Genomic DNA, 24,464 nt, shown 5'->3' on the forward strand with positions numbered 1-24,464 from the left:
CGAGTCTAAATTTTTTTTGCTTTGGTGTAAGATCTTGTTTATCTTATTTTGTTTCGTCTTGTATTCGCATAGAAGATATCATAGATTTTTGGACTCGGCACCTTATAGCTTATTCGTGAACATTTTAGAATTTTGATGGAAATGTATTGCTAAGATACGAGTAAGTTTTATGTCATGGCAACTTTATATAATACTTTTAAATATTCCAAAATAAGGAGTGCTAAATGATACGAAGCTCACTTAGGATCAATAAACATAAATTAACATATACGGAGTAAAATTCTTCCAAAGACGATGTGTCAGCTATCGGAGTAGTCTGAAAAATCATCAATTAACGAAGATCATATTTGTTTAAAAATAAAGAAAATCCGAATTTTTTTTCAACAACATCCGAAGTAGAGCCTAGAACATTGCTTTTTCTTTCAGTGTGTGGGTTAATACGCTCTGAATGGATTACAGTTTCCAGTTTCGGGTTTGGAAATTCAACGGGTTGTTATTGTTTATAAGAGATGACTTAGTGTCTTCTAAACCATGCGATTGATAAAGCATTTTTTCAGTACTTATTGATATACAGACAAGTCAATAAGGAAGCTAGGCTTAGAAGAAATATTGCGTTCGCCAAAATATTGAAATACAGGACCAAATATCTGAAAAAGTTATAAAAAATTAAAGGTCCAAAATATTGACATCTTATATCGTAATTGTTTGTTATTTTCTTGAGTTTTTCGATTTAAAGTAAATACATTATATAAAATAAATTTTCAGAGAAGCTTTTCATAGAGCGTAGAATAGTTTGATACTAACATCTATTTTATTGATTGTGTGCCAAGTGTTTAATTTCAGGTCAGGTGCTTCTACTTTGGTACACCGCCTGCATTAAACGAGTCCAGGTGTTAGTTAGAGGATTTCTTAGTTAGACTTTTGGGTATCATTCAAGCGCTTTTTTCGATTCATTGCTCTGAGACTTGCTCAAAGTGTGGCCTATACAATTTTATTTTTTCTTATACTTCTATCACTCATAAGTCATTCAATTGAAATAAGTAGTTAATATATTTATCTGAGAAAAGTCTTAAGAGACCCATCAAAATCTTTGACAAATTTTGAAAGTATTTTATTCAATATTTTAAAATTTAGTACTATTTCTAAGATATTAGTAATAGTCACTATATCTTAGATAGTTACTAAGATATTGTCGATTGTCTTTACCAACGCCGCGACAAGCACATAGTAAAGACACATTTTATTATAGCTAAGTGACTTAGTTAATCGATTCTAACCACTTTTTACTAAAAAGTGTTTTCAGAAGTCCATCCGTTAGTATAAAAACTAAGAAATTTCTTTATGTTGAAAGAAAAAACTTCAAGGAGCATATATAGATATCCTGTCACATAATATAATCACCAGTAATGTGTATATATATAGTTTATTTTACTATAAATTAATTCACATGACAAACGTTATTAGTACTGCTTTGAAGGAAATAAAAATAGATTTGATTTAAAATAATTGAAGAACATTTTATTGACTAAACTTTTGGAGCTAATAAGGAGTATAGTTTCTATATTATAGCTGTCTGTCCTCTGGCGCAGAAGTAAGCGTATGACGATAATAAAAGTGATACAGAGTGACATATTCTGTAAATGATGTATTATTCATTTCTTAGTTTTCAAGTTAACAATAAAACTATAAAACTAAAATCTTTTAAGCACAAGAATCCCTTTTGATATACATAGGTGTTCCATACCATTTCGTGTAAATCTTAATATTCACTTATTGATCAATACTTAATACAAATTTTAGTTAAGTTACGTTATTTTCTGTTTGATTTTTGTTGTGATTGAATTATATCTTAAATAGGTATAGATAGAAAAGTTTAGATCATTTGTGTTTAAAACGACCTGCACTCTCAAAATTGGATTCAAGAGACTCATAGTCTGACATGTATTTACACACATATCCTATGTACCCCACGTATAGGACCTGACATAGTGCATGAACTGATAAACAACCCAACCTAAAAATTGAAAAACATTTCCACTCTGTGGCTGAATGACAGTTGCAAGGCTTTGCAATCCTTGAAGCAATTCAATTGCTGTTTCCGAATCATCGTCGCCGTCTACATTAGTGTATTCTGTTTTAAGGTTTTTATATTTATTTTTAGTAGAGTCTATTTTGGTTTTCGATTTCGACAGTTTTTTGGGTTGTAAGTTGATATTTGATAAGCTTCTCTGTCTCTGGTAAAATCTTTTTGATGGTCCAATTTCGGATTCGATATCTTCTATCGTATCAAGTTCAGTTCTTGATTTTCTTTTAAGTTCTCTGGGTTCTAGTTCATATTCTTCTTCATCTGCATAAAGTTTGGTTTTGGACTTGCTTTTATGTATATTGTGTTTTACTTTGGGTTCATTATCTTCTGTGAAGAGTTTGGTTTTAGATTTTCTTTTATGTTTATTGTGTTCTATTTCATATTCATCTTCGTCTCTATAATGTTTGGTTATAGATTTTCTTTTATGCGTTTTGGGTTCTAATTCATATTTGTCTTCATCTCTATAAAGTTTGGTTTTAGATTGTTTCTTATGCTTTTCGGGTTCTAAATCATATTCGTCTTCATCTCTATAAAGTTTGGTTTTAGATTTTCTTTTACGATTTTTGGGTTTTATTTCAAATTCGTCTTCATCATTATAAAGTTCAGTTTTAGATTTTATTCTATGTTTGCCTGATTCTAAATCAGATTCTTCATCTGTAGAAAATTCGGATTTATGTTTTCTTTTATGTTTTCTGGGGTCTTGATTAGCATCTATACTATTTCTGTACTGTGCTTTATTCAATTTTTTTGAAAAATGGGTTTTATGAGGAATTTTTTCGGACGATTCTGTAATAGAAAGGGAATCTCATTGAAATATTAACTGATGAAGTATTATGGATCTGATATTTTTATTTCTTACTTACACTAACGCAAACTTTTATACTATAATAAACATTATACATGTGTAAAAACATAAGTGCTATAAAATATAAAAAAATTAATTGAACAACAGAACTCATATTCAATATATAGTAATCTCCATAATAATAACTGTTTCGACCAAACCCCTTCCATCCATGCCATTAATTTCGTTTCTTGGAGCCAGGAATTGTCTTCCGAGGGTAAATTACGTTGGTTAAATATATTCTTTATATCATGGGATGGATTTATATACCTATATGTCTGTGCCCAGGGAATAAAAATATTTATATATATATATATACATATATATATATGAATGCAGACATATAATACTCATATATTATGAGTATACTTAATAAAGAATACTTGCTATAATTTATAGCTTATTACTTAATGTATTCTTAACGTACTCTGCTTTGATGTACTGGAGTATTCTTCATCATATTCTTCGTCACTGGTATCAGGGGGGCTGTGCTCTCTGAAAGTCTTAATTTTCATTTTGTATCATTTTCAACTAAGGCAACATTGAGCTGTTATTGATGAGCCCCTCACCAGACCCCAGAATTTTGTGCGCAAAATGTAACTTAAATTTAAAATCAAAAACAATCAAAGATTAATTTTTATTAAAAATAAATTTATAAAAAAAAATTTTAAACGACTATATTAACATAGGTTACCTCATTTAAATGGGTCATTTCATATTTTGGAAGTTTTCTGTAAAGTTTTTTTTGAGTTAAGCATAATAACCATAATAATAATAAGGTGGCAACACGTAAAAACATCATCGTTTAACGAAAAGTTAATGGCATGCTTATAATTACAATGTCTTGTAAGTATAGCATATTTATTTCCAAAATCCTGACGTAATCAGAAATATAAACAGACTATTTCGACATATTTTTATTCAATATAAAATTACACAGAAATACAAAAAATTATTGAGCAACTCTTCTCTTTTAGATAGCAAATTACGTCAACAGTGCGTGATATGGATTGAGATAACCCTATATTACTCTAACCCTGAGATATCACCCCATTAAAGCCCATCTTCAGTTTAACTCTTGTTCATGATTCAATATTATTCACAAAACCATTTTACACAAGCTTTAGCACTTATAAGATGCAATCGATGAAAAAATTAAAAACCGCATGATCATCGATTGCGTCATTGCCTTTACTAATAAGCACTCGGATGGTTAGAAAATGGCTTCAAAGGAAAAATTAATTCAATTATAGGGCTCGTCGCTGCCAGCTACAGTCGCAAGTTGAGTTATGACCATTTTTTGAGACAAACTAATAGTGGATAGGTCTATGCTACCCTAAGCAGTCGGGTTATTCCAAATGCAGAACATCTGACTTGATACACAGAAGCAAATCAGAAGTATCTAGGTTATTGGACAACATAGAGCTAAACTCGGCCTATCCTGTGGTATCTCCTGCAATGCATGTCTACCAACTTTCAAAGAAAGGACAACAGAAAACCTGTTGTGCCTATGTCTAGGCTTGGCTAGAACTACGCTTAGGTTTTTGGAGGTCTCCTTCTTTGCTGAGTGTGTCAGCAATATCTCTAGTATAAGCATTGGCCAACCTCTCGCCGTACAAAGTGTGTTTATACCAATCATCTATTAAGCTCCTTCATTCATGCATTCAGTCAAAACTCATCTAAGCTCAGATACGTATATTGAAAATTTCTTCTTCTTAAAGCTATGATCGATAAAAAATGTTGACAGAGCCGTAACCAAGCCATCCATAAATATCGATTTATTTCCCCGTACATTTAATCCTTTAATATATGGGAGAAAGAATTCTGAATGGCTTACAGGTTATGATTTTAGTGAGCGTGTGTTGTACTTTATTTGATATTTTTTAATCATCAGATAAGTCAAGGAGTTATGAAAGTATCTGGATGTTTGGTTATAAATAAACTTATTCAAACTACGAGAGCATATTTTTTTTATTGTTTTATAATGTCCTTTATCAAGAATAATGTGCATGCATTACAAGTGGGATCCAACTTAAATTTTTTTTAAAAATTCTTCTAAAACAACTACCTCGAGGAGTTTTCATCGTACTTAAAAAAAATGTAGTCATAACTGCAAGTCAAAAATACAGAAAAGAGAGTTTTCAATATATGTATATTTTGTTTTTTTTTTTTAAATTAACAGGAACTATTAGTGCTTGAATTTAAAAATTTTTTATGTATTTATTTTTCTTACAAAAAGTTCTAATTATCTTTACAAAAAAAAAATTTAAGTCTCAATAATTTACAAAGTCACAGATATAGCCATATCTGTGATGTTTGGATCCCATAGATATATAACTAATATGAAAGAAATGATATAATACATTGCAATATATAATGTATATAATCATATATTTACTATAATTCATATAACAGTGTTCATATATATTTGAAATTAATATAAATTTACTTAATTAATTTACTTAACTAATGAATTTTGTTTTTTTATAAACAAATAAGTGTTTAAAAATAGTTTGTGAAAAATAAAAATAAAAATAAAAATAAGAAATATAATTTGCAACATGGGTTTCCAGATTTTTTCAAAATTTATCCTTTAATTTTTTATATTGTCAAAGAGTTTTGTGATTCACATCGCTTAACCGAAGAAAAACCTCTGCAAAAAAAAAAAAATAAATATAAAACTATATCAAATTTTTCTTTTTTTTGCAAACCTTCAAAATTTATCATTTTTGTTATAATTTAATCTCTCCATCCTGAAAGGATTAAACGAAAGGTTAGTGTTACATTTGTCCTTTATCTTAACAGCCCCTGCATATAAATTGTGTATTTTTCATGTTTGCTGCCATCCTCCAAAAAATACACCTAAACGAAATATAAAAATTATTTCTTTTCTCTCATTGACATCACAATTTTGACGACTCACCATGCCTCCTTCATCCATAATTTTGTTAAATAAGTACACCAAAAAAAAACTGATTGCATGATGATTTGATCTAATTATGATGAGATCTAAGACAGAAATTACCGACTCTGTGGAGGTATACAGCTTACAACTATTAACCTTTCCTTCCCGAAACAATCAAAAAAATCTGATAGTTCAATACATCAATAAGAAAATCTGGCTTCATTCGGTTTAAGTATTAAAGTCTGCGTCCAAATGCTATGAATCTCGAGTTGTACAACAGACAGTTTTTTGTATACCTATGACATACCAGAATCTTGTTTATCGTCGGTATTTTCTTTTTCACTTTATGGAAATAGTGAAGAAAAAACCATTAACTATATGGGTACAATATGGTATATGTTAAATTAATGAATTTTTAACTTACACTGTTACACTCTTCCTCCCGAATCTCATCATTCTAGCTTTTGAATCAGTTTTTTGACTTGAAATATATGATTTATTTCTTCCTTTGTTTCTTAAAAGCTTTCTTCTTAACAGGGTTACAGCCCATCGGCATATTAACTATAAGTGAACCTGAATGTCCACTTGGTCCCGGCATCTCCAAATTCTGTCGCTCAGTCATTGGAATCGAACAATTCATGGCACCCGTGTCTGTTTTATTCTTTCTCTCCTCATTAATTAAATGGAGCAAATTCTGTTTAAGTTTGAACTCATTTTTACTGATTGACGAAATTTTAAGCTTTGCCAGACTTTGCTTCCTTTTAACTAAACATCATTTATTAACCACAAACATAAGAACTTGTTTTTTTACTTCATATTATTTGTACTTACAGTTTTTTCTCTTGGGCTTTGGAGGATATTTCCGACCTTTTTGAACATTATGTTGTATTCGTAGTGTGCAACATTTTCCATTATTGTGCCGCTGATCCTTCTTCTCATCTTCATCCTCAACGTCATCATCATCTACTTCTGATTCTGATTCTGAATCTAAATCACTTCCGTCTGAAGAGCAGTCACAATAAACAAGTCTTTTGTGTTTTCCTTGGAATGGTCTAGGTCCAATAATTGATGGTAATTTCCACACACTCTTTTTATTGTCTTCAAGTTGAATCCTCCTAACGTCTCTCTTAAAAGTCTTGTCAATTGAGTTGGTATGATTCTTTTTAAGAAAATTAACTTTCTTCATAAAGCCTTCTACGATCTCTTTTTGGCGTTCGCGGTGTAAATTAAGTTCCTTTTTAAATGCTTTAAATATATCATCGAGTGAATCACTAAGATTTTCTTTCAATTTCCGACCCATATTTTATTCCGAAATATATAATACACTATAATTTGGATATAGAATTCTTTAGTTGTTGGCAGAGAAAAAATTAGAAACTGGCTTTAGTTGTAAAATATTTGAAATGAATTGAAATAAAAATTTGTTTAAGTTGAAATAAAAACACGCCTGCTTTATAAAATTATTTGAGGGTAGAAAACTTTCAAAAACGAGTTAACTTCGAATAATCATAATGGATATATATAAGATTTTAATAGGAACATTCTTGCTTAAAACATCATAAGTGCGTGTCATGTGTTATGTGCATATATGAAATAATGTTATAATAACTGAAGACGTGTTTGGTTTTAGAAGCCATCATGGACTTCTAAAACCACTGTCGTTGAGATGTAAATGATATTTTCAAAATATTGGAGAACATGTAGTACTCCATGACAGTTTCCCCTTATATACAATTAGCTATGATGATGAGTATGATAGTCTTAGAACTATCATTTTTTCTTATGCATTTATATGTATCATCTTTTTCTACAATATGCAAATAAGTAGTACGTCTCAGTAATTAAAATGATTAGTCATAGTATCATTTCAATGATCTTATGGTTTCTTAAGCTAGTTGTATGAACCTCATTTTTTAAGGAACTTGCAGTTAGAAAAACGCAAGACCTCCCATCAAATAGCATTTTAAGCTTAGCTAAAGTTTTAAAAAAAATTTAAACGGCTGACTTTTCCCAATACGGTAGCACAATAGACCAATAAGTCCAAATGGATACTTTGAATCGTCCGTATTATGTAATATAATCTAATCTACTTCAATTTCGTCAGTCACAATACCCAGATGTATACAATATTGTTTAAACTGCATTGTTAACTGATTTTTAGACTCCAACCTTCAGATAAGTAAGTGAAATAAGTAAATCTTCTTACAGAACTCTTACCATTTACGGTCTACGTCCTCAGATGAACTAGAACTAGAATTAACCCTTCGAAAATGCAGTTTCGAGCTAAGTACTGCACTTGACGGGGCCTACATTAAAGATAATAAATTTAATATTTAGAAATGACGGTTGATGGACTGTACATTTTATATGAATGATTTTAGGAAACAATTTCTTCCTTCCGATGCTGTTATCAAAAGTGGGGACATTTACCATGGAAATATTGATATGTAACTCATTGTTTCAGTTAATTCTGTTTTCAAAAATGAGTTGACATTTAATAAATTTTTACCAATTTGTATATTTTTATAGTAATGGATAATGATTTCTTATTAGGATCAATGAAGAAGTAAGTGACTATAGTACTCAAAGCAAAGATTGCAACATAAGACAAGATTTTGTATTTACAACAAATCTACTTATTAATATTGAAGCCTTTCCGTACAATATTATTTCTTGGCAATCAGTGGTGACCCCATTAAAACATTTCCTTTAAATTGCTAAACTATTAGAACTGTGGATTTTAATACATTTTTAGTCTGGCTGTATGTCCCTTTTTGTTAAATAATTAAACGTTTAATATTTTTTTATTATACCCTATATTTCGACTCTCCTTGACAGTCATCATCGGGAGTTCGATAGTTGGCATATTAAAATCATGATAAAAATCATTGTTTTTTAAAAAAACAGGCAACGTTTACTTCATTATAGTATGTATACGTGGACTTGGAATTGGTACCGCTATATGTCTTTTTGATGGTACCCCAACCTCCATAGACGTAGACGGCTTTTAGAATTGGTGTGTATGTAATCAATTTTTATTGAGTAGCCAAAAACTACATCTTAAGCTCTGTTCTACATCTTAAGCTCTGATGTTCGAACGCTAAAAACTAACAAATTATTACTTTAAAAGTTCTAGGTATAAACCTCTCTATGACAATTTGAATTCTAAAAAACCAATAATCATTTCGTGGTATGTACCACAACATCTTAAATATTCCTCTCTTACGATAAAGATAATCAATGCTGAGATCAAGGATCGCCTTGATCACATCATTATCATATTAGAGTATGTATATGTGCATGTCTTGGATCGCCCTAATCTCATCATTATTTTATTACAGTATGTATATGTGTGTATGTATATAGATACGTTTTGTAAAAATTTAAACAAAATTTAAAGTGATTTCATTTATTTCTCTTAAACGAGTATTCCTTTAACTTATTTCGGAATAAAATTGTCACGTTTTTCTTGTCCAATGTTTGGTACATTGTTAAGTGTATCCTAAGTAAATAATTCCATTATGCATTCCTTGTATAATGTACTTACTAATGTACAATTACATATATGGATGAGGTGGTGTATGCGAGATGATATGTTTTATTACATACAATTATTTTGTACTGTGATTCTTCTACTCTAGTAACCAGCACATATTATAAACTTTATTGTGTCGTTAAAGCTTCTCGCATCTCTAAACATGAGTAAATTTCAATTCCATGTATCTTGTATGTTATTTTCATATTCTTATTTAAACATATTTAAACGGAAACATCTACATGTACGAGTACAAGCTCTGAATAATTAGCCAACCCACTGATATAGAATATATCATAAACATGCACACACTTGTCGATACATGAATACGGTACATACAATTCCAGTTCAAGCATGGCTATGCGCCTTCGAAGCGAGATGGGTGAAAATGTTTGTTAGGCATTACATTTTCACACACACCTTACACAATCAGGACATTTATGTGCGTTGTTATAAACCAAAAAAAAGGTTTCTATCTCAATGTAAACGACTTAATTAAAAGAGTTCATCATCAGTAAGGACATCTAAATTACTCGCATACATAGACGGTACGAAAGCTGTGAATACGTACTTTATTATGTTAATGTTGAAATAAGCTTAATATCAGGTACATCGTTAGAGAAAACTATTTAACATATCGGATCTAAGAGTTCCACTTGGAGGTTTATAGAAACATTTAGTTTCGGTTTCATGTTTGCAACAAAATCAAATAGAAAAAATTTTTTTTTTTGTTTTGATATATGCAAAACAATCTATAAAACCTTTGAAAAGGCACGGAAAGACTCACAAAGAAATCAAAAGACTTAAACAAATTCAAATATATTATAATACCTTTAATCAGACAATAAAAAATCTTTAATGGAAAAGTACTTTGAGGCAAGATTATGATCTCTTTAATCTTCAAAATTTGTTATATTATATATCATCTTATTATTTATATATAAAAACGTATATATAAAAAAACGTGCTTTGGAATCATATTGTGTATATGGCTAGTCCCGTTAAAAATATAAATACGGCATTTTAAAGTGATTTAATTTTGGAAATTCAAAAGTGAAGATCAAAAAAATTACATAGAATTTAAGTAATCGTATATTATAACAAAGAACTAATAATGGAAATGAAACAATACCTGTAAATCCATAACACATTCGGCCTTGATAAAAAAAAATCAAATAAGTTGGAGAAATGAGACGACTTACACTTAGACAAAAAAAATATAGCCATCAATAAATCCATCTACAAATAGAAAACGGTCATTACTATATAAGCAGGCATATATAGATACTTGAAGTTCTAGCTAATGATCTTTGCGACTTTTGTGAAAGCTGCAAAGAATGTCCACATGTCCAAAATGGTACATATTCTGTCTAGATAAGCAGCAGTGCAGAAACTTTTTTTAAGACTGTACAGACCTATGAGAAACTAATATGGAAAGCTTCATAAAGTTTTTAAAGAAAATAAATATTTATAAAAATAATATTTGTTGTTGTAGTTCACTACTGTTCGTAACCTCTCCAGAAAATAAATTAGTTAAAATGATTGATTGTTGTTTAGTTTTGAACCAAAAACAAAAGTATAATTAAAAACCTACATGAAATATTAAATCCTAATTTAACAAATATAAATAATTAAATAAATTAAAATATAAATTATTAGCAGATAGAAAGCTACCTTACAGATACGGCTTCGTATATTGGTATATAATTTCTCTCTAACTGAAAGTAATGTGTCATTTTTTTATTAATATTACTGTTTATATAGCATAAATAAATCGTAATATATTTATATTTGTATTATTCGTAATATATAAATGATATATAACGAAGTCTAATGTTCCTATAGCTATAATAAAAATTAATGGGAACAAATTTTCGATAAATATATACAATAAAAATTACTGTTATAACTCATGACAATGAATATGGAAAAACTATTCTTTCTAAGATCGAGAATACTTATATAGACAATAAAGTCTTAGTTGTTATTTATTAATTATATTAATTTATATTAGTTCTCCGTATCGGGTATCTAGATTAGGTTTTTTACACAAGAAAGAGTAATAAAATCATGCAATAAATAATGCTTCTACAAAAGAATAATATTAAAATTTAACAATTTAAAAAAAATAAAAATATAATTAATTAATTAAATATTACATTTATATTAATATAAAAATTAATTTGTTAATGAACTTTTACAGCGAATTAAAAAAACTATAAGCTCGAATGCACAAGTAAAGTACGACTTTAGGTGAATTGGCTAAGAACGCTGACTCTGATCTTTAAGTTTGGCAGGGTGCGACCTCAACCCTTAGTAGCTGCAGTCTTAAAAAATTATTTACGAATAATAAATGATGGATGATGGGTATTTAGCAATACTCGAAACAGCTATATAATCAACAAAAAATTCAATTAATTAATAATACAAAACTTTATTATTGTAATTTAACACTGTTTGAAATACTTTTTAAATTAGTTTTAATATTATAATTATATTTTTTACGGGTAACGCAACAGACCCAAAGATGGTCTATGGATCCAAATCTAAACTGATAGTTTAATATTTTAAAATAGAGGGAGAACATACCTGCAGTCTTTCAGTAGAACTAAGCAATCGCTGCTTGCTGTGCCATATATCTAACCGACTTAGCTGGGATCCGTAAGGTTCATGAATCACACTCAAAGGAGAGTCTAACACTTCCAAATAATAATCACATAAATCAAGTAATTTATATTATATGTGGAGTCTCAAATTCAAATCTGCCAAACGCCTTACCGTTTTAGCGGTGCCAACATTTAGTGGTAAAAGTCCGTTTAGTCAGTCAATTTATTATGGAATGGTAAAAAAATATTAAGCACCAGTTTAAATTTCACTTTTCTAATTTAACATTAAAAAAATTGAAAACACCAAAGTTTTGTTTCTAATTCCGACGTTTCCTTTTTCTGTGCTAATTAAAAAGTTCAAATTTATTTAAAACATTTCTCGTACTCGTACCTTCCAGAGGCAATCTGCTTTATTTTGGCATCCTTTTTTCGTTTTTTGCTTTTTTTTCCACAACACTGTTGAACTGCAACAATTTTTTTTGTGTAGGGCAGGATTCCTCTTCCTGTTGCAATATGGAGCATGATGCTATGATACTACAATACCACAGAGAACTGCAACGTGTTGCCACAGCAGCCATATGTGGTGACTGTCGAGTTTCTTTGTCATGAATTAAGCAGTTTTTCCCACCCACTCGGTATTTTTTTTTATAGTCTTAGCGCCCCTTTGTTAGTGTGACATTAAATGTTAATCTAATAAAAATATAGGATGACAGCACAAATAATGCAGCACGTAAACAACGGTGTCATAGAATGAATGTACCTTATCATACATACTAATAAGTACATATGTACTTATGAATATATTTTTGTTTTTAGTAATTTGTCACATACACGATATGATATGAGTTATATTAGACAATAGAGCAGAGTAAACTGCAGCCAACTTTTAGAAACGCGAATTTAAAAAGTTACTGGATTCAACAAATAAAAACTAAATTCAAACAGAAATAAAAATACTATAACCTAAATTCAAATTACTGAAAGCCGTTGTCTACAAGAATACAATTTTGATACATTAACTTTGATTTTTAAGATTAATATTTAAAACCTGTCTTTCATAAATAATATAGTCACATTTCATAAGCTTAATTTTCTTAACTACATCGAAAGTAGAGCACACTGCTTTCCCTGCCTTCTAGTTATGCCAACAAAACTAACGAAACTGTCATTAACTTTTCTGATTTCCACAATAAGTTTCAATTTCAAAAATTATTATTTACCTTCAGGACCCGCTTGCTGACTATGAGCATGTTACCGTAAATAGTGATTTCGTGCCTCCGTTCTAATTTCATTGTCACTTACATCTACCTTTCCTGAAAAATTAAACTTTACTTTTGAGATTAGTATTAGAATAATCCTGAGATAAGGCGTACCTCTCGTGAAATGCGTGTACCTGTATTGGAAACACCATAGCCTTAGTCCTTTACGGCAGGTAACAATGTAAAATAACTGTACACACTGTTCTGCGTTTTTATTAACGACACTATACCAAAAGTTAAATTTGAGACAATCCGATTCAAGTTCCGGCAATTGTCATTATGCTGAACAGTGGGTTGATTCCGTAAAGGTGGTATAACGCATTATACTTGGTTGCCGATTTAGCGTGCCAATATGTGACAGAGAGAGAACATAGTTGCAGTCTCTCAGTAGAACTAAGCAATCGCTGCTTGCTGAGCCATATCTCTAACCGACTTAGCTGGGGTCCGTAAGCTCCATAAGTCGCAATAAAACAGTCTGACACTTCCGAAATATGTCAACCAAGCGAAATATGTAATAGCAATATTTGGAGATATATGTATATGGTATCCATATTGATAGCAATCAAAGCACTTTCATGTAACAACAGTCTTGCTCGTTTGCCTTCGCTTTTGTGCAGACTTATGTATGTCTTAGCGTTATAGTCAAATCAGCTGTCTCATCTGTAGACAGCTGATGTCTACAGATGAGTCAATCTTTCAACATGCAGAAAGTTATATCCAAACCTATTACTCCAATTGGCACCGACATAATTTTTCCCAAAGCAACGTTTATCGACACATTATCTTGAGACATGTATTCAGAATACGTTGGTGTTAAGCCTCCAGGTCAAGTGACTACATAAAACAACTCTATACTTTATAAAGCAAAAAATATGTCTTAAAAGAAAAAAAATAATTAAAATAAAATATTTAAATATTTTTTTTACCTTTATTGAATAATATAATTAACTTTTCCATTATTTGGAAAATATATAAATGCAAACTGATTTATCATTTGAGTTCTTTGCTATTGCATTCTTCAAAGTAGTTTGCAAAAATCTATAAATTCAATTCTATTCGCGATATTTTTATATATAAATAACAGGCAAATTTATATTCATTTCACACAAAATCACGAATTACATTTGTTTATATCAAAACTTATTTGTTTTAATAATGAAAACATTATGTATGCACTTTGTTGAAATTATTTTTAGCACCTTACAAACGGTGAGATATGGGCGTAGACATCATTGGAGACTTAAAGCTACAAGCACATGTATGTATAAGTCTTAATGTAGACTTAATTTCCGCAGAGAATATGCATATATTATAAACAGTGGATAAAACTTTACATTTGTATCGTACCTCTTCTACAAGTTAATTTACATTATATTGTATATCAATTCATATAAATTTTTATTAAATTTTGTTATACATATATATATATATATATATTTTTATATTCATAGTTATATGCATATAGTTATTTTTCATTATTCTAATTTAATATATGTATGTCAAAAAACATATGTAATGCACTTACTCCTTTACTGACCGCAGTGTGTGGCCAGTATACAACTACTGGCCTAGATAGAGAAAATAGTGTTGTTTTTTTGCGTAAATGTCGGCCAGTAAAGGCCAGCAACTTGCCGATCTTTTCTATACTTGCAAGACACAAAAAAATTAAATCTATAATTGAAATTTTAAATCATTTATATACATATCATAGATATATGCTTATAGATGAGCTGTTGTTTGTTCACATTTATATGGCATATATTTCAACTTTTCAATAACTCTTATGGGAAATTTATTTTTAAAGATTGCATACAACATTTTTCGCCTAAAATGAGCTGATTTATTGATAATGAGCTCATTTATATGGAAGATTTTTGTATGGTAAATCATCCTCATTAGTGGTTACAATGAGCAAAATCGCCTAAATGAGGCAGTGAGAATGTGCTATTATCCTCATTGGTGTCCTTATTAAGCAGAACCGCCTAAAGGAGACAAGTGAAAACATAGTATTATATAGTAACACGTATGTAATTATTTATTACTGGATATAATTTAAACAAGTTTGTGTATATAAAATTAATTAACAATCTACTACCATAATTGTATAGTTTTATATTATCTTTATTGGTTTTGTTTTTTAAAATTTATATTGATATTACTATAATATTCCACGCTAATCTAAATAGGAATTTATTTTTATCTCGTATCTCTCTTATTGTGATCTTGTTGTTTTACTAGTTTGTGTTATACAAATGCACCAAATTATTATAAATTAGTAAGGATATTCAGGCATAGTTTGTTAACTAGTAAAATGATAAAAAATAATTCTTTTCTTTTTTTGCACTAAATGAAAAGAAGCCATTTACTTAAACCACTAATTTTTTGGAAATGATTTGAAGAAAAAAAACAAATAAGACCGTGACGGCGCATTGTACTGTGAAAAAGTAAATGCAATTCAAATATACATTTTTAATAATACAAACCCATGATGTGAAACAGGATTTATTTTGAACAATTACATTAGCTCTGTTCGACGAGCTACTCATAGTAAAATTCAAGTAAAACACAAGTAAAGTATAAAACGAGAGCTTAACATAAATTAAGTGCCAAATTACGCTCTCTACACAGATTTTCATGGATCAGCTTTGTGTAAAATCTGGTGAGAACACCAGTGCCGCGCAAATAAATAATACACAATTAAAATTCAAATCAAAACAGCTGATTCACACATCAACACAAATTTTTCGACAGGGTTGTTATGCTTTCTCTAATGATCTTATATACTTGAAATTTAGCTGGTGAAACGCGCATCGAGTGTCACTCAAAGTTACTACGAGTAGCTCATGGAACAGACCTATTGTATGCAATAATTAATTATTCCCGCCAACGCTCTTCTGAAATCCTGCATTTGTAAGCTTGTCACACAATAATTTTACTTTATTAAATAGCTGTATATTGTCTGGATCTATATTCTGAAATATATAAACTAAAATGGTATAAAATACCATATTTTTATATATATCTTTTGTTTTTATATAATTTTCTAATGAAAAATAAACATCAATCGTTTGTCTCTTCCTTTCAAATAATTATTGTGAGCTAAAATGTAAATGAAAAATGAAAAACTGATCACAACTCTGTTTATGCTGAGTTAATCTGTCAAGCATGCTCAGCAAATTTGTGGCAGTGGCGTATAACTTGATTTATTGTACATCATCTTTTTGGATTCCAAGTCAGTTCAGTTTGAAAAGTTCTGAGAGGTGGAGTGTTGCTCGTGTGCAAGTTAAGGTGTGCGGTAGACTACGTATTAAAATCATAGAAGTGGTAAAATTTGGTATTAATTACAAGTGAGTAGAGTGATATATCATTATGTGTATAATATTTCGCACATGATATTCATAATATAATTTTCGGTTTTGGCATATTTATATGCATATTTTGTTATATTACTTAATATTACAATTAAGTCCAGGTCATATATTTTTCTTTTGTTAATAAAAAATGGCGCCTGAAATATAGTCTTCTTGTCGCCGAAATTGCCGTCTTGTGGCCGAAGTACGCGTCTCCCTGTCGCCTGTTTCTTTCAAATTTTTTTTTTTTTCATTTCATTTCATTTCAATAGTAAAATAAAAAAAAATTAAAGAATAAGGAGAGGTATTCAATTAAAGAAATTTTCAAATGGAATCATGTATGTATGTAAATGAATGATATACATCTATTGAATATATATGTTTACTGAATATATACATATATTGAATATATACATATATTGATTATATATACATAATTTTGTGTATTGAAAATATAATAACCAATGGTGTTAAATATTGTTTTTAAATTATAAAATTAATTAAAAGAAAGTAATAGTTATTCAGAATTATTTCATCTTAAAATACAGAAGCCAAACAATTCAATGAAGCATAAAATATATGCAATATTATTGATCATTTTAGAGCGTGGGCTAATCTTTCAAACGCCAGGAAATTTTTGTGGCTCACCCCATATGTTTGGTCAATTTAGTTACATTATGACTGCAACTATGAGTCATAATAGAGTGCTGTAATCTGAAGTTTTGTTGCGAGAATCTTTACAACAATTTTTGCTGACTTGTCTTAAAAATAAAATAAGAAAATTCTTTTACTTATAAGTTATCATATTTCACAAGCGGCACACAAGCTTAGTGATTTCCTGTTTTCTTAAAAGTTTTCAATGCATATTTTTTTTCCAAGATATTTATTGCATGTACCCCAGAAATTGATATTCTTTGCTTTACCATTTTATTTATTTATTTTTTTTTTGTATATTAATTCAATCCGTACTGACTAATTTAGCCTGGAATATATGCAATTTTTTTTTTAATATTTTTTTATTTTTAATTGTTGGTGTGAGTTGCTGCAAACTAAGCAGCAACTGTAATTGTTGTCGGTCGACACTAGAAAAATATTGCTGTTGTGTATTTCTATAGCTGAAATCTCGTCTTAAGTCTGTTTATTTCATACGCTATCTCTATTTTTGTTCCGAAGTGAGCGGAAGTGCCGTGTCTATAATAGTCTTTTTTAATAAAACTTTACGAATAGTTTTCTTATAAATTTGTTATATTTTTTTATTTATATTTATTTTATTTTTTATATTAATTTATTTTATTTTTTTATATTAATTTATTTTATTTATTTATATTAATTTATTTTAATTTTTTTTATTAATTATTTTATTTTTTTATATTACTTTATTTTATTTTTATTTTAATTTATTTATTTTATATTTAATTATTTATTTTTATTTAATTTTATTTTATTTTTAATATTATTATTTAATTTTTTTATATTTAATTTATTTTATTTTTTTATATTAATTTATTTTATTTTTTATATTAATTTATTTTATATTTTTATATTAATTTATTTGATTTTTTTATATTAATTTATTTTATTTTTTATTTTAATTTGTTTTATTTTATTTTTATGTTAATTTATTTTATTTTTATATTAATTTATTTTATTTTTTATATTAATTTATTTTATTTTTTATATTAATTTATTTTATTTTTTATATTAGTTTATAAAATCATGTCTTGTTGTAATATGTAATATTTTTATGAGCCCCATATTATGTAATTTCGTTTAATGTTTAATGTCATTGGATTTACCATATCATAAATGAGTATCTTTGAGTATTCAATTATTTACGTTATTGATTAATGAGTTCGGAAACCGAGTGACATAGTAACTACAAAACACAGTTTGGCCATATAGTGTTCCATATTACTCAGTTACCAAAATTGTTAATGCCTTTGGTAAACCTTTTTACATTCAAATTTATAGTTTAGTGACTTATGGAGAATTAAGTCAGTTGAAAAAATTATTTAATCAATACATGCACCAATTTTTTTTTTCAACCATTTATGGTTTATAGTTTTATATACATGCAGTCAGAGACACTTGATTTTCATCTACCAAAATTTATTTAGTGTGGCCTCAAATAAGGTTTTCTTGATTGAACCTTCAAAAATCAATTCGATGTGTCTAGGACTATTTATCGAATCAGGAACTAGCTTTTTAAAGTAATTTTTAATAAACAGATAACTGAACTGTAGCGTAAGGGTTGAGATTATTGACTAACTGAATCGAACTACTTCCAAAATTTATGTGTGTGGTTCACGGCTCCGTTGAATAGCTACTAAAAATAGTATTTTGTTGTTTATTTGGAATTCGCGAGTTTTTTTTTTTTTGTATGAAAATATTAATTATAAATTTTTTTATTTATGGAAATTTGATCTTATGCAAAGTTGACTTCCTTATATTTTCGGAATCATATTCCGAAAAAGATTTTAAGATTTTCAAATATATATATATATATATTTTTTTGCGATAATTGAAATATTTAAAAATTACTCGTTTGTATGTATAATTATCGTTTTATTCCGTTTTGCATTAAACTTGAAATAATTTTCTAATATTTGAGCTTATTTAGTGTTAATAATTTTAACCTTTTCTTTTTTTTGTTTTTTTTTTTTTTCTTATTTATACTAATTTTGTAATAACATTTCCAACTTGTAAAAAGTATTAAAATAACGCAAACATTTGTGAAGTACGCTAGCATCAAGACTGACTGTTAAAGTCTAAGGCTCCAAGTAAACAAAAAATAAAATAAAGTATAAATAGCAACAGAGTGAGTGTACCGCCCGCATATCTCCAAAAAGAGGGGCGCAAAAATATTGGGCAAATAGGAATTTTCACTTAAAAAACACGTACAAGAAATAAAAATCATTTGGGAGTAGCTATTTAGGATGCTTTTAAAGCTAATGTAACTGCGTTTGCATATATATCCTTTGCAATTATTGACGTAAGCATTTGAGCAAATAGGTTGATTATAGCGCTACCATACCCATTTAGAATAACGAGTATATCTTACTTTCGCTCCAACTTTCACTGCTTTCGCAGTTATGGTACAATTTCTTTTTAGTGTTTTTGTTGAGAGTTTTGTTGATTTTCGTACATGGCATCGCAAAAAATTTGGTGTTGATATTATATTTGGTTTTCTTTTCTTATTTCCATTTGCGTTAGCTCATTAAAGGAAGTCAGAAATACTGCCAAACAGAAGAACAGATACGAAAAATATTCATCCGAATATTTGCCTTTATATTTAAAGCCAAAATTAAATTGGTGTGTCTTACTGTATATTTCCCTTGACACATATCTTTAAGGAGATGAGATTTAATGGTTAACACTTATTCACACTTCATACCTAAACATACTGACGTATACGTATTCATGAATGTAAGTAAAATATTTTGTAATGATTTTATGTATATCCGTATATCCGTATTTGTTATAGAATATTGCAAGTATACATAGAACAGGGTAAACCAAATATATATGTATATATCATAATTCTGCACACTAGGAGCTAGCTATAATCTGAAATTTACTTTTCATTGATCTCGAATCAATCGACGGAATAAATAATAATTTCATACAAATTTAATTTTCGAATAAGAAGCCCTTACTCCCTTCTGAACATGCAGGCAACTATGATCGTGATATATTCGATCCTAGGGGGGTGGGGTGTATGACGACGACAACTTTAAAGGCAACATTATTAATTCCCGATACTTTTTTTTTGTATTTTTTTTTTTTTTTTACATAGAATATATATTGACGACACTTTTTCAAGACTTCTCTTTATGAAATACATTAAATTCTTATATTGTATTCTCCTCACCCTGTTTTTTGAATAACTATTACCCTGTATTGCGACGGCATGGTTACGTATATGTCCTTTGCAATTGCACGGTGAACGCGTATTTATTTTTAGGTGTGTGTGCATATGTTGCTGAGTGAATTAGTATATGTTGTCTGTGCGTATGTTGTCAACAATAACTGTCATATTCACACACTCTCCCTCTATCCTTCACTCATTTATTTAGTTAGTGTGCGTATGCGTGCCTTTGTTTGTTGATGCCGATGTTGGTTTTAACTGCTATTGTATTTATTGTTGTTATGGCAGTCATTATTATTGTTGCTGTTCTTCTTTGTGTTATTATTATTGTTGTAGTTGTTGTTGTTGCTGCTTTCCACTTATGTATCTGTGTCTATTGTATTTATTTCGCTTTTTTATAGAATGTGTATATGACTGAGATGAGCTGCAGATATTTTTTTTTTTTTTTTCTTACCCCCCACCTCTTTTCCACTGTACTTTTCCGACTTTGGTAGATGTAAATTACATTGGGTTTTTCTTGCACGCATTCACCATCAACGCATCTCCACTTTATGACAATAGCCATCAACAATAACAACAACAACAAGCCAAAGACGGCAACATTTACAATTCGCTCCAACAACTCAGACGCTTTTCACTTGAAGATTACAATTGTTGCTATTAGCCGTTTCCGTTTTATTGTTCCCAAAAATTAAAGGAAACTCGAATGAAATAGGGTATAAAAAAATAAACAAAAAAAAAAAAAAAATAAGCAAATACAGCAACAATACAAGTAAAAGCTCGCTTTAAAAATTTTAAGGCAAAAACTTAATTCACACGGCTACGTACAACGTCTTTTGTTGTTGGTAGGGAATTGTCGTCAGTGTGTGTGTGTGTCTTGCGTGCGTTCGTTTGTGTATAGCTTAGTATATAGCCGAAATGTGGATACATTGCGATTATATGCATATGTATGTGTATATGCGTGCATGCGTACGTTATGATGTTAATTTGTTCATTTTTATTTGTCATTTCATTAAAAGACCATAAAAGTAACGCCATTTCCAAATTAAACAAATAAACAAAACGCAAAAAAAAAGCTATGCTTTGAAAGAGGTTTGAACACTGAACACACCTTACATCTTAGAGTGGTGTTTTTTTTTTTTTCCTTAGGTCATAAGTCTGGTTCATGAGGATATGTATTTTGTACAGTTCAGTAAAGATATTATTCGTGTACATCACACAACAAATTTAAATTAAATGGTTCATAAAGTATAAATATAATTAATTTTAAATTATTTCGTCTATACCATATAAATGATTATTATAAAAAGCCGAATTATTTAGATTATTTCGATATACGTTACGGCCGTGTTATAATATTTATTGTTATATTTAAATATGTATTATTGTATTTAAATATAATATGTATTATTATATTTATATATGTATTATTGTATTTAAATATAATATGTATTATTATAATATTTAATTGTTGTGTATTTAATAAATATTTATTATTATATATAAAAATTATTATATTCAGACTGATTTAAATATTAATTTATTAATGCAATTATATTAAGTTTATTTACTTAATAGTTTTATTTAAATAATATTTATTTCAGTTTAATTGAACAAAAAAACATCGATGTAAAATTTGTTATTAATTAAAATTGTATATTTTTGTCAACTATATGTATATATATATATATAGAATTCTATATCATTTAAGCAGAGCTTAATCCTTTCAGAACATTTCTACTACCAAATTGAGATACCAATCATATTGAAATAAAGATTTCAAGCAGGATGGATTATTCGAAGTTTGAGAAACTAACGGTAAGTAAACAATTAGTTTAGCCACATTCATTGCAATGCATACACGTATACATACATTTAAAACGTGCTAAAATATTTTAATATAGATTTCTGACGACGAGGATGAAACAAATATTTTTGTGGATCTCATTAAAAAAGAAAAGGCTAAAGTGCTGGACTTATATGACAAATCAGTTGATATTTATGAGCGTTTGGTTATAATAAAACTTGAAGTTGCAAAGTTTGAAACGATTCTATGTGAACTATATAAACGCCCGTATATCGATGGTAATGCCCAATTGGTGAGCACTAAATTAAAATTTGCATAAAATAATATAAAAATTTGATATTTTTTTTTGTTTTTTTGGTTATAGAAAATTGAGAAACATTGCAGTAAAATTGAAAAGCTCGAAAAAGAAATAAAAGCTAAAGTTTCAGCATTGTCCTTTGAATTGGTAGTGACAAGCGGTGTTATATTATATGACATGCCACTGAAAAGTGCATCTCATTATGAAGTGTTTGCGATGCTCAGTGATGAGTACAATCAAAAAGTACAAGATTTCGCTAAAAATAATGCAAAGTTGTGCCAGGAATATAGTTCCTTGTCCTCTTTAACTGAAACTGGACGATTTTTTCATGCTCATCCACAGATTGTATGTAGTGAGGCAACAAGTTATATGTTGACTTGGATTTTCAAAGTTCGCGCAACTAAAGACGTTGCCAAAACACGCAGAGCAATTTTTCAGTTCTTAGTTTTGGAATACTTACTGACTATGAGTGAGGAAACTCCAGTTGTAAACCCAAAACGATTGGTAGATCAATGCTTAAGCGACATATATAATGCAATCAAATTCCTTCAAAAGGTTGAAGAATTTAATAAGACATTGACTTTCTTTGAGGGTTTTATGATTTCTGATCATGATTATTTCTATATAGAAGTTGCATGTCATAGTAGTTTAATTACTCAGTTTTTAAAAGTAAGTTGTATTTTCTGATTAATCACAAAATGATTTAAAGTTAATTTTCATTACAAATTATAGGTGCCGCCAACAGAGGCTTCCAAAACTCATTTCTTAAATGACATGAAGTTACGCCGTTTTTTTTCCGACAAACCTCTGTTTTCACATGTAGGAATGAAATCGAATTCAACTGATAATGGAAGCTGGAAGAATGCAGATGAGAACGAAGAAAATGTTGTGGAAGAAGAAACTATTGTGAATGACGCAAATGTTGTTAAAGAAGAAAATGTTATGAAAAAGAAAATTATTGAGAAAGAGGAAAAAATTCAGAAAGAAGAGATAAAACAAAAAAAGGGAAAGTCGCCGAAAAAAAAAACATACAAAAGATTTATAAATAAAAAAAAGTATTAAATTTATAAATAAAAAAAGTACAAACTTTATACAAAAAAAAAAAAAAATATTAAATAAAAAAAGTAAAAAGTTTATAAACCAAAAAAAAAATTTGAAAACAATATCATACTTTTAGCTTTTTTTTATTGTGCTAAAAAAAAAAATTCCATTCTAAATGGAAAACTTAGAAACTTTTAATATTTGAAAACTTTTAATATATAGTAAATAAATTTTTAAAAGTTTTGTATATCCATAAAACATTAGGTAAACATATATTTATAAATACTTACAACACTATTATAATATCATTTTACGATTTCTGATGAACGCAAAAATATATTTTAAACATTATATTTGTATTATACTACAACATAGTTCTGAAATATATGTTTATACTATACTATACTAAAAATACTATACTATATTAAAAATACTATACTATATTAAAAATACTATACTATTTTCAATATAGTATTTTCAATATACTATATTGAAAATACTATACTATGCTAAAAATATTATACCATACTTAAAATATTATACTATACTATACTAATACATTGTATTACTTATGCATAATTTCATTTATATACAATTAATTTTTTTTTGCGAGTAATATATCACATTACATAAAACTAATTTTAAATTCTATACGCAGTTTTTACGATGCGGGATTAATTTAAAAATGTATGTAAAAAATGTATTATATTAATAAATATTATTCAAAAATATAGTTTTTGTCCAATTTGTTTTTGAAAAACTGATCAACCCGTGTGGATAAAATAAAAAACTAAAAATTTAAAAATATTACATTTATTATAATAATAATTTTATTATAATAATAATTTTATTATAATAATAATTT

General features: G+C 28.4%; 3 protein-coding genes across 4 annotated transcripts; 1 reads left to right on the forward strand and 2 right to left on the reverse strand.

Annotated features, from left to right (window-relative positions):
- Positions 1-1,498: 1,498 nt before the first annotated feature.
- LOC119662698 (trichohyalin-like) lies at positions 1,499-3,549 on the reverse strand. The gene is made up of 2 exons (XM_038072392.1): positions 3,358-3,549; positions 1,499-2,872 (listed from the first exon to the last, which is right to left on the reverse strand). The coding sequence occupies exons 1-2, from the start codon at positions 3,443-3,445 to the stop codon at positions 1,959-1,961; spliced, it is 1,002 nt and encodes a 333-aa protein (XP_037928320.1). The 5' UTR covers positions 3,446-3,549; the 3' UTR covers positions 1,499-1,958.
- A 2,709-nt stretch (positions 3,550-6,258) lies between these two features.
- LOC119662387 lies at positions 6,259-7,233 on the reverse strand. Its single transcript, XM_038071992.1, has 2 exons — positions 6,667-7,233; positions 6,259-6,600 (listed from the first exon to the last, which is right to left on the reverse strand). The coding sequence occupies exons 1-2, from the start codon at positions 7,133-7,135 to the stop codon at positions 6,332-6,334; spliced, it is 738 nt and encodes a 245-aa protein (XP_037927920.1). The 5' UTR covers positions 7,136-7,233; the 3' UTR covers positions 6,259-6,331.
- Positions 7,234-16,486: 9,253 nt separating this feature from the next.
- LOC119689584 (hsp90 co-chaperone Cdc37-like) lies at positions 16,487-23,660 on the forward strand. Of its 2 annotated transcripts, none has more exons than XM_038104451.1 (5): positions 16,487-16,582; positions 22,168-22,271; positions 22,358-22,552; positions 22,625-23,227; positions 23,291-23,660. In XM_038104451.1, exons 2-5 carry the CDS (start codon positions 22,242-22,244, stop codon positions 23,618-23,620), a joined length of 1,158 nt encoding a protein of 385 aa, XP_037960379.1. In that variant the 5' UTR covers positions 16,487-16,582; positions 22,168-22,241; the 3' UTR covers positions 23,621-23,660. The 2 variants fall into 2 exon arrangements, with proteins under 2 accessions (XP_037960379.1, XP_037960378.1); XM_038104450.1 differs by having other exon boundaries at positions 22,184-22,271.
- Positions 23,661-24,464: the final 804 nt, after the last annotated feature.

This window comes from Teleopsis dalmanni, chromosome X, assembly GCF_002237135.1.
Source record: "Teleopsis dalmanni isolate 2A chromosome X, ASM223713v2, whole genome shotgun sequence".
NCBI classification, from domain to species: domain Eukaryota; kingdom Metazoa; phylum Arthropoda; class Insecta; order Diptera; family Diopsidae; genus Teleopsis; species Teleopsis dalmanni.